The sequence below is a fragment of the Amblyomma americanum genome, chromosome 11 (assembly GCF_052857255.1).
Source record: "Amblyomma americanum isolate KBUSLIRL-KWMA chromosome 11, ASM5285725v1, whole genome shotgun sequence".
Taxonomy (NCBI): Eukaryota; Metazoa; Arthropoda; class Arachnida; order Ixodida; family Ixodidae; genus Amblyomma; species Amblyomma americanum.
This window is the reverse complement of record NC_135507.1, coordinates 58,234,407-58,245,938: the sequence shown is the minus strand read 5'-3', so window position 1 is coordinate 58,245,938 and position 11,532 is coordinate 58,234,407. Positions and strand designations below refer to the sequence as shown.

The 11,532-nt window shown below is 48.5% G+C and overlaps 1 protein-coding gene and 1 non-coding gene across 2 annotated transcripts; one reads left to right on the top strand and one right to left on the bottom strand.

Moving 5' to 3' along the window:
• Positions 1–394: 394 nt before the first annotated feature.
• On the bottom strand, positions 395–9,450 carry LOC144110870 (uncharacterized; the record flags this gene model as incomplete). The annotated part of the gene is given in 5 exon segments (XM_077643942.1): positions 395–661; positions 3,719–3,835; positions 6,347–6,511; positions 7,679–7,799; positions 9,323–9,450. Coding segments are annotated over 5 exon segments (672 nt in total), but the record flags the coding sequence as incomplete, so codon positions are not given.
• A 1,424-nt stretch (positions 9,451–10,874) lies between these two features.
• Positions 10,875–10,947, top strand: TRNAS-ACU (transfer RNA serine (anticodon ACU)). Its single transcript has one exon. It is a non-coding gene; the product is annotated as a tRNA-Ser (tRNA).
• Positions 10,948–11,532: the final 585 nt, after the last annotated feature.

Sequence of the window (11,532 nt, the reverse complement as noted above, 5' to 3'; positions counted from 1 at the left end):
TGGAATAACGTCGTTTGTATTGACGTGCAAGAATGGGGATTGATTGGGATGCCGCCATTCCTGCCCCGCCGCGGTGGCTCAGTAGTTAGGGCGCTCGACTACTGATCTGGAGTTCCCGGGTTCGAACCCGACCGCGGCGGCTGCGTTTTTATGGAGGAAAAACGCTAAGGCGCCCGTGTGCTGTGCGATGTCAGTGCACGTTAAAGATCCCCAGGTGGTCGAAATTATTCAGGAGCCCTCCACTACGGCACCTCTCTCTTCTTTTCTTCTTTCACTACCTCCTTTGTCCCTTCCCTTACGGCGCGGTTCAGGTGTCCAACGATATATGAGACAGATACTGCACCATTTCCTTTCCCCCCCAAAACCCAATTATTATTATTATGCCGCCATTCCGTACGCGCAACTGCTTTAATAAAAAAGAAGCACAAATAAAAGATACCAGCAGTTGAGCAACGGAACGTGGAGGGTGGCAATCTTTGACCAATCCTGTGGAGCGGCCAACCCACGCAGCCGAAACGTTCTAAGTCCTCAAGAAGGTCTTCACGTCTTTGATGCGTGAGAAGGAGCCATTCTTGCAGGAGTCGTCGAAGTCGTCCAAGTCCACGTCGAAGAAGGCTACGCCGTGTTTCTTGGCCGCATAGGTCAGAAACGACTTCTTTACCTGCCGAGAGGGAAAACAAGCGCATCGTAAAACAGTCATTTGGTCGAAAGCGAACAGTGACGCATATTTCGCGCTTAGAAGAAGCTGCGACCGTATCCTTTTTATCTCCCTTCCATATCGTCTAGCTGAAAGTGGGTAGATGTGTAGAAACCTCCCACATTTTTCTCCTCTCAAGACTAAGCTGCAAGTGACGTCACGCAATCAGAAGCCGAATAATATGACGTATTCATGACCATCAGACGCAGCTATTGCTGAGAAATGCGCTGCCCGGTGAGCACATCGGCGGAAGTGGCGATGCGCGCCTGGAACAGCGCACTAGAGACCAGTGGTCGTCTAGAACGAGTATGTGTGGAAAACTAAAGATTGCGGTGGTTTAGCTCTGCCTAAACCAGGAGGGACGCGATAGCTACCGCTGGCTGAGTGGATCTTTCTCAGCTGAATTGCAAAATCAGTAATTCTCCGCTCCGTTTCACTGGGCGCTCCTTCATCTTCGTCCCACTTGACACGGCGCATGCGCAAAGGTGTTGCAGCTCGGTTTCGCCGGCGCGCCGCGCCGCCCGGCAGCAGCATCTGCTCCGCACAACGTGGCTGATCACGTGACCAACCGCGTGACAAAGCACGTGACCGGCCACAGCACAGCGCCGCCGGCAGCTGCTCCCCACCACGCGATCAACCACGTGACGGGCCACGTGACCAGCCACGGCGCCGCGCCGCCGGCAGCTTCTCCGCACCCCGCAATCAACCATGTGAGCGGCGCAGCCACAGGATGGCCACGCTGAAGGCTCGAAATGCTACCATAATGTAGCTATCGCTACGAAGAAAACATGGCGGACGATTTAGTGTGGTGAGGCGAAATGCGTATTAGGTGCGTTAGCACTTCGGTTTTCACTCCAGTTTCGTTTCGTGGCTCGTGCTTCAAGGTAAAGCAGGTTTTATACAAAGATCGGTCGATAGCGTTAATGGGTTTGTGCCCCTATATGCGGAATTGGCCACTCTCTATTCTTGACATTTATAGATCTTTGGAGGTTATGCCACTTCTGGCGCAGTGGTGCAGCGGTTATGCGATGTGCCACTGTTTTGCGGTGGCAGGCGCTGCCACCAGAGGGATTGCAAGACCCAGGTTGCTCTTACCGAGCGACCTTACGTTCACGGTCAGAGCCTTCGGGCCGACAAACATCGGTGATATGTTAGATTGGGGTTTGTAGTGCTAGCGCACGAATATTGCTCTATACCGACGCATATACACTGCATGTCGCTGTCAACGGCTTTTCCTCGATACATCACGAAATGAAAATATTTAAACAGCTGTCACTGAACAGAGTTTTAGACGGTGGTAACCTTCCTATGGTTTTTAGTGCAAAAGCACTATTGCAGACGTGCCAACCCCAATCAAGAATCTTGTAATCTTGTATTGTCTTGTGCACGGAACTTACCCGAGCTTATCCGGGTAAGTTCGGTGGAGTGTCTACCTAGCTGCAGCCAATGAGAGGCAGGTGGCAGTCTAATTAATGAAAGGTTGCTCGGGAATAGCAACACGGGTCGCACAATCCCTACAGCCCCTGCCGGTGCAGTGGCGCATCGCTTAACCGCTGCGCCACTGCGCAGGTTGTGGTATGAGGACTGGCCGGTATCTGTGAATATAAAAAAGAAATTGACATATTCTGCATATATGGGTGTTAACCCACTAAAGCTCTCACGAATTACCCTTACAGGGCAGCTGCATAGGTTCCAGAGATCGACGTGTTTAAAATGTCGAATGTGTGAACCCTGCAAGTAAAACATGTTAAGTCCTTTTACGCTAGCACTTGAAATGGCGTCGTAATCGCCGATTATCCCTCTGGTGGCAGCGCCTGCCATCGCAGGTCAGTGGCACATCGCATAACCGCTGCACCACTGCGCCAGAAGCGGTATGACCTCCAACGATCCATAATTGTCAAGAATAGAGAATGACCAATTTCGCGTATTTGGGCCGTCAAGCTTCTCCGCGGCGCACAACGCTAAGTTTGGGGCGCACGATGACGTCACCGAAGGTATCGGTACATATCTAACGCATAAACGCCTGCTTTGAAGGGGAAAAAAACTCAATGCCACAGAAGGCAAAGCCACCCGAGCGTTGTTTGGCGGCATCCAACGAGGCATGGCAGGGTGTGGCTGACGGCAGCGGTAATATGAAATCATTCCTTCCGCGACGTCACACTGAACTTCCCCGCAATCCTCAATTGCTTTGAGGAGAAGCCCAAAATTCAATAATCGATTACGTCAGTATTTTAAACGCTACTGCAAAAACACTTGGCACGCTTCACCTACAGCCTATATAGATTTGAATCTTTGAATATTGCAAAATTCTCCAAAAGTGATGCAGTTGCCCTTTAACGTGTCCCCTCCAGTTCAAGAATGAACACCTACTTTTGCCCGTGTACTCGGTTTAACTACGGTAAACTCCTACCACTTTTATTTGATACGTTGGACATCACGAGTCAATTACGTATTTCATGGCGATACAGAGCTGTGCAGTGGACTTCATATAAACACTGTCTGGCGCATGGTTGCAGCAATAATCAAGTTTACAAACTAGAGGGGCGCGATGCACGCTTACACTGTTGCTTCAGACGCAAATTCCATAGTGATGTTTGTCGCGTTCTCCGTCAACTGTGGGACAGAATGCAACAACAATTGCGCTGTCCAGAAAATTAGGAGGAGAGTCATGGTGGACTTTGAAAAAATACCCAAGGTTGACATAAGGTTACCGTCTTGACGACAACGATTTCGCTTTTTGATGCAGCTAGACGTCGGCTCGGTGCTATTCAGTTGATTAGTTTGCTGCAACGAGTTCCATGGGCACACGTATCGATTAACGGTGCATCAGAGGAAATTTGATGGTTATTTTGCGAGACGTGAATTTTGTACGCTGAAACACGCTTCCTCATATATGCAGTTTCATGAGCGAGCGAATCGCCGCTACGTGCGACCTCACATGCAGCACCTCTATGAAGGCTTGATCTTCTAAGGCAGGTGTCATCTGGACTGGAACGAGCTTCAAACAAGGTCCCGACCTACCTTCGATATTATCGTTTCCGTTGTCTCTGCGCAAAAGCTGAAGAAGTTGTCTTGTGACCAGATGTAAAGGTCAGCCTTGGCATCGTAGTCTTTGTGCTTGATGACGCCCATGCACACCTGCAAGCGTATTATATGCAGTTATTTCAGACAGGACGTTCATATTGCGTAACTCCCATGCTGATTTGCAATGACAGAAGAGGCGTACGGTAGTATGAGTACTGTTTTCTTCGATGCAATTCATGCAATGGTTAAGCATCCAGAATTTTAATGCACCTGACTGGCTATAATCCGCTATTCTGAGCCATTATGTCGAGGACTACATAAAAACAGTGACAATTAAGGAAATGCTTTCATAGTGAATTGCAGCTTGGTCTGTGCGCAAAGCCGCAAACTTCATCGCTTGGGGACTTAATCTTCAGGACGCTAGAGTTAGAGGTTTGTTGAAAAGACAGATGTTCGTTAACATCGTCCTAAGGCTGGAAATAATTAGAAGCACACTGAACAGAGCGAGGAGATACACTTGGTATAAAAAGTGAATAATGGAACACCGAAACAAACTGGAATAGAATGAGTAGTCGGAGTATGAGTAAAACTAAGGCATTATTCAAAGACCAGGGAAAAGAGCAACACGTTTAATGAAAGTAGGGAGGTGTTGGAAATTAATGAAAAGACAGTCTATGTGGGCGACGAATTGACAGTGAATCTGGAAAACAAGAAGGAAGTTTAAAGGAGATCAACGGGAGAAATAGGTCTTGGGCAGGGCAAGTAACGAGAAGAACCATTTGATGTTGCTTAGTGGATTCCAAAAGGAAACAAAAATACTGAAGGGAACAATTAAGCTCCGCCTTAAGGGTATGGTGCGATAGTGCAATGGGTTAATTCCCATAAATTCAAAAGGTCATTCTCTACTTTACATTCATAGATCCTTGGGAGCACTAATACCCCTTTTGGCGCAGTGGTGCAGCGGTTAAGCGATGCGCCACTTCCCTGCGATGACAGGTGCTCCCAGCGGTGGGCCTAGTGCGGCCCAGGTTGCTCTCCCCAAGCGATCAGTTATTAATTTAACTACCACCTGCCGCGGTAGGCAGTTTGCTCACAATCTGGTGGGCAGCTTGTGATGACGCCGCAAGGTCACGTGACCTAGGTGGCCCACCTGCCTCCTATAGGTTGCTCTCCGGAGACCACATGCCAGAGCCATGCCCGTGATCCTTCGCTCTCAACGCTGATGGCGACGCCGACGACAGTGGATTTTCTGGACAACGGTACCTTTAACGCTGTCGCCTTAAGACGAATCGAGCCGAAGACGATAAAGACAGACGAAAGGGCACGTGATGATATTGGGTGACTCGTTCGGACAAGTGTGGTGTGCAGAGGCTGATAGAAAGTAAACCTTCTATCGAACACTTTTTTTCGGAAGTGCTACCAAAATTGTCATTTAGTACCGGTGCTGCCCTCTGTCGGCAAACAGAAAAATGCTGTGCTATTCACATTAAACTGGACACGGGCAGCCGGGAAACATACAACAAGCTGGGCTCGTTAGCGAAATATGGCAGCAGGCGTATGACGAGCCTGACTCGTCCAAAAAAAAGCTAACGAAGGCTGCTTTCATACTGCAGTGGATATGGATTGTGGCTGTGATGACAATGGGTAAACGTAAGATGCGACTCATGTTTATTTCCCTCCAGGGCTGATTCAGGACCAGTGCTTAGCTGCAAGATTCGAGATATATGGATGCTTTCTTGAAATCCACGCCTGGAAGCGCTTTTCACTTAGCATTTCTTGAAGCAAGGCTCTTAGTAGCGCATATTGAGCAAAGCAAAGAGCTCCCTGCTTTCTGTAACTGCTGTACAGCTTACATATATGAAAGGTGTTTTAGGGAGGACTATGCAATTCTCAAAAATATTTTTTTCTGAAGTAAAAATATGGCCTTTTGTTCTTCAGTTTAGTATTACCAGTGTTGGCGGGCACCAGAAAACCGGTGCATCATCTTAGTAATAAGAGGTTTCACCAATTTTTGAAAACTTGTTAACTAGTAGATTTGGGCACCTAGTTGCAATTAAAGATTTCTAGCCGGTTATTCCACATCAGTTGTTAGAATTCCGAAAACGTGGTTACCCTTGGCCTTGTGGCTGGACAAAATTAGGCTTCTTTGACTAGTTACGTGCACTTGAAAGGCTGCTTTGCCTGCATGGTTTTCGAAAGCGCATGTATTCCAGCACGGTGTAGCTAAATTTTGTCGAGCCACACCGCGGAGGTTATTCGCGTTTCGAAATTTTAACAACTGATGTGCCTATTATTAAATACCGGCTACAAATCTTGAACTGCAACCAGTTGTTAAGCTGTGATAGTTTATTATCAGAAATTAGTTAACCAGCTCGCTACTTCAGACAATTCACCGGCTTTCCGGCGTCCGCCGACACTGGTAATACTATGCAACGAAAGCCATGGTTTTTACCCAACAAGCCTATTTTTGAAAAGTACTGATGTCTTCCTTGAAACCCCCTGTAGAATGCTATATGCGGTACCGCAGCATCGTGAAAGTAGGCTCAGAACCTTAGTTCGAGACTGTTCTTAATTTGAATGCGAACATCCACCTAGGTGCACAGGGAAGGCTTTTTTGGCATTCACCTGTACGTAGTTGAGGAAGCCAAATTCCTTTGCGCTGAAACTGCTTTTCGACGAATGGTACGTGCTTCCAGTTTTGAAAATTTGTGAGGCCAGGCTGAACGATGGCATGACGATGGTCGTCTCGGGTATTGAGGCGTTCGGGATTACATGGACGGCCACGTCTTTCTGGAGACAACAGGCAAGAAGAGAGAGAAAGGAAAATGCAACTTATTCGAGGCTGTTTAAAGAAGTGCACGCTTAACTCGTCACTAGGAAGCATGAACAGACAAGGGAACTGTATAGAGGGGCTCGTTGTGATTTATATGACGGAAGTTAAGAGTCACCAAAACAAAGAAACATAGGGGATGTTTTTAGAGCGAGAGCTCTACTCAGTGTACTACTTCCGATTACGATGTGGATGAAAAAATGATCTTCAATGCCGCACAAGGTCAAACAGAACTTTGGTATGGCCCAAGCTATGGTAGTATGACCACGTGATCTTATTCCTATGACCATTGGGTACCTGACCTTGGCTTTCGACCTTGACATCTGCTTTGAGACAGTGGGCACCACATCGACAATGACCTTCAGTGCCACAGAAGGTCAAACCGAACTTAACTGCGTGGTGGTATGGTGCAAGCTATGGTAGAATGACTAAGTGATCATAAGTCCATGACGTTTGGGTACCTGACCTTGACCTGACCATGCTTGAAGAGCTTTCGCTCGTATAGCCAGGTTCAAACCACGTTGAACCCTACGTTTTTATAATTTGTGGTGTTCATCAGTGGTGGCTTATTAGGTAATTATTTCTAAAATATAATTGACTAGAAAGCAGCACAAAAACAGCCGCATGCCTGCGGTGGGATCTGAACCCACGACCTCCAAATTTCGCGTCCGGCGCTCTACCAATTGAGCTACGACGACGGCTGTCCAATCTCCTGTTCTCCACCTTTTCAATAAATTACCTTTTAAAAATAATTACCCTAATAAGCTTCCTATATTAAAAACTAGAAATTAAAAAAAAAACTTCCCCTGTGCTGCTTGTTTTGGGTGACTGTTGGCTTCCGTCACTCAAGGAAGTAGATAAGAATTCAGGGCAGGGCTTTGGGATGCTCTTGAAAGGGGCGTTTTAGGGCTGTTCCACTTGCTTTACGCATTTGTTAAACTTTCTTCGCAGAGATAAAAAGACAAATGCTGCCTCCCGGGTAGGGAGCAAGGAGGGGGGGGGGGGTTGCCGTACAACAAAGACGTGGTATTAAAGTCCGACAACGGGGCCTTTGGTGAAATTGATTTAATTATTAAAAAGAAACAGAACCACAAAACAAAATGCACCGCTTGCTCGCGGTCACCCACCATGTTGGGCTGGTCGTCGCGGCTGCCGGGGTATTCCCACGACGTCATGCACACGGGCTTTTGACCGGGCTTCCAGGAGTTGACGTGGGTGTGCACCACCACGATGGTGGGTGACACCTTGCTGCAAGAGTCATCGGAGAGCATGTAAGTGCCACGACCGAATGACTATATGTGCGAAAAGTTTCCCGATGACCCTTGCTCACTTGCAAGAGATGAGAATGACGAGAACGCTTAAAAACTGGCCGAGGTTCAACCCGGTTGAACCTATAGTAGAAGAGCGGAAGCAAAGCCGGCGGTATTTATTGCGAAGAATTGTGTGACGTCATGGCTACGTCATGAGGCGGAGGTTCGGCGGGGCGGCCGGCTTCAGCTGCGGCTAGTCACGTGGTGTGTCTTGACTAAGTGTCACTTCTTGGACACACATATTTGAAGCAGCGCATGAACGGATACAGTAAGGAGACACCTCGAGCGCGCGACAGCTCCGTTGCTATCTGCGAACGTCAAGCAACGCTTTGCGCTTTTATTATCTTATCAGAGGAACAGCGAGTCACGGGGTTCAGCGCAACTGTGAGCTGAGCGTTGAATGAGGTGGTTCAACACAGTTGCGAAGGCAAGCGAACGCCGCCTGTTTCGCGCGCTGCAGCAGCGCAGGGGCGCGGCGAGTCACATGGTATGACGTCACAGCCACCCCCCCACCCCTCCGCCGCTTGAAGGTCATTCTTCGCAGCGTTATGACCTGAAGGTTTTGCGTGAGAGGAGCAGTGCTTTTGCTCTAAATGTTCTCTTTTTGTGTGGTCGTGGAAAAGTTTGAGCAAATGATGCTCCTGTGGCCTCGGCGCTCCGCGGGTCCTGCGGTTTTACGGCGGTGGAGTTTCACAATATATGACCGTACGGGGGAGAAATCGTTGCTCTCGCTACTCGCAATGCCACATTTCTTAAAAAAATTACGCGACCATAAACGAGGAGAACAAAATGGAAGAACTAAAATTATTCTAGGACATTTAACCGTAGCCTTTGGAGAATGAGGCCATTGCTCTCCATCGTTCCTAAAGGCGTCTCTATCGAACTGTTATGTGCTAAGTGCTAAGGAGGAGCAGGCGCTTCACTTGCCCACTTACCAGCTAGGCCAGGTGACCTTGTGACGCCATCACGACCTGTCTACTGTCTACACGGGAACTACGACCAATTCGACATGAATAGGCACGTAGGCAGAACCTAAGCGATAAAGAAGCAGTACTTGCGCGTGAGGGATCTCTAGTGCTGTCTCATTGAATTACGTCCGTGTCTGCAAAGTGGTACGCAAAGAGGACCCCAGGCCGCTGAAGGGACCCCTTTACTCTAATGCGTCATACCCATAAGGTCCAGCTTAAGTGCTCGCTCAAGGCTTTTTCATGCAACAGTCACCACCCTTAGCATTTTTTTGCGGCCATAGTATAAGTGGATCAGGGTCATGGCCAGCAGGTTGTCTGCGACCACTACTGGCTGCTTTAACTTTGTTGGTTTGGTCTCCTGGGACCTTAGCGTGCGACCTAGAATGCCATTTTAATGCAAGGGTCACCAAAAGAGGAGAAACCCGAACTGGCCCATAGAAGCCTGCATACAGCCTCACGCAGAGACCCAGAACGCTGCTTATTGTGAACATACCTGACGATGGTCTTTAACGCAGTGGCCTTGGCGCCGTTCTGGGAGGAGGTTTTGTACGAGCTGAAGCGGACGCCAACGACCAGGTGGTTGTTGGCGGCTCCCCACTCCGTGTGCAGCTGCCGGAAGGTCTGTACGCGCGGGGAACAAGAGGTCACCCTAGCAGCACAGGTCATCGGCCCAATATTGCAACAGGATGGTCCCATCCTGGTCCTTTGTAGGGCCAGCTTTGCCAATTCAGTTCCAATGCTGGGCCAATTACTTGTGCTGCTTGGGATATCTGTGAGGGTGATAGGGTGCGAGCATACCTTATACAGGAAAAGGCAGCACAATGGCGTTTCTTTCCAGCTTGGGAATCCTGTGATGTAAAGATGTTGTGCCAGGTTGGGCTGATAACTGACTCCGATTGGGACCACGACCGCACAGGTCATGCAAAAAATGGTGGCTATGAAATGTTGCCTTTGGGCTTAGTGCTGGTTTTTGCAAAAGAATTTAAGTAAGCAAGACTATACTACTGCTGTCTTTACACAACATACACTCAACGAACAGATAGCGTGATAATCGGATCTAAAATATAAGACGTTCACCAGTTCGGAAATTTGTTTTCCAGGCAGAATATGCGACGTGTAGGGCACCCAGTGAAACGATAACATCTACAGTTCTGTGAATTAGCCCCTATATATTTTTATGTCATCCTGTCTAAATCCATGCAAGGGCAAAGTCCTCTACCATATCTCTTCAACCCTGTCCTGTGCAAGCTGAGGCCACGCTATTCCAGCAATCATCTTAATCTCAACCATTTATCTAACTTTCTGCCGCCTCTGCTATGCTTGTCTTCTTTTCCAATACATTTCCGTTACTTTTAAGGACCATCAGTTGCCTTGTCATCGCATTACATGCCCTGCCCAAGTCCATTTCTTCCCTTTGATTTCCACGAGGATATCATTAACCAATGTCTCTTCTGCATATGTTGCATATGTTGACCCCCCCCCCCCCCCCCCCCACACACACACACGTTCGCGGATGGCGTCAGCATTTCGTTGCTATAAAGCCCTTGCCACTATGTGGACGGCTCCAATCGCTAAGCACTCACAAACGTCTCATTAGGCAACCTATTACAGAGTGTAGCGAGATGATAAAATTTCTCTTAAAAATATTGGCGCTTTCTTTTAATTCATTTGGCAAGATAAAAAAACGAAAAACATTTCTCCCCTAATTCTTAAGGGTTTTTTTATGCACTCGAATCTCTAGGGATAATGTGAATCCCTACGACTGTTTTTCATCTTACTCCGCAGGCCCTTTCCAGTAAACTACAGTACGCAAGCTCACTACCAACACACCATTTCTATTACTTCGCAGGCTTAGAAATTCGCCGCGGTGGCTCAGTGGTTTGGGCGCTCGGCTACTGATCTGGAGTACCCGGGTTCGAACCCGATCGCGGCGGCCGCGTTTCGATGGAGGCAAAACGCTAAGGCGCCCGTGTGCTGTGCGATGTCAGTGCACATTAAAGATCTCCAGGTGGTCGAAATTATTCCTGAGCCCTCCACTACGCCCCGCCGCGGTGGCTCAGTGGTTAGGGCGCTCGACTACTGATCCGGAGTTCCCGGGTTCGAACCCCGACCGCGGCGGCTGCGTTTTTTATGGAGGAAAAACGCTAAGGCGCCTGTGTGCTGTGCGATGTCAGTGCACGTTAAAGATCCCCAGGTGGTCGAAATTATTCCGGAGCCCTCCACTACGGCACCTCTCTTCCTTTCTTCTTTCACTCCCTCCTTTACCCTTCTCTTACGGCGCGGTTCAGGTGTCCAACGATATATGAGACAGATACTGCGCCATTTCCTATCCGCCCCCCCAAAAAAACCAACCAACCCTCCACTACGGCACCTATATTTATTCACTTCCTCATTTATCCCTTTCCTTAAGGGGCGGTTTGGGTGCCCACCAAGGTATGTGAGACAGCTACCGCGCCATTTCCTTTCTTCAAAAACCAATTTAGAAATTTTTCTCAAAACCCGCCGCAGTGGCCGAGTGGTTAGAGCGCTCGGCTACTGATCCGGAGTTCCCGGGTTCGAACCCGACCGCGGCGGCTGCGTTTTAATGGAGGAAAAACGCTAAGGCGCCCGTGTGCTGTGCGATGTCAGTGCACATTAAAGATTCCCAGGTGGTCGAAATTATTCCGGAGCCCTCCGCTACGGCACCTATATTTATTCACTTCC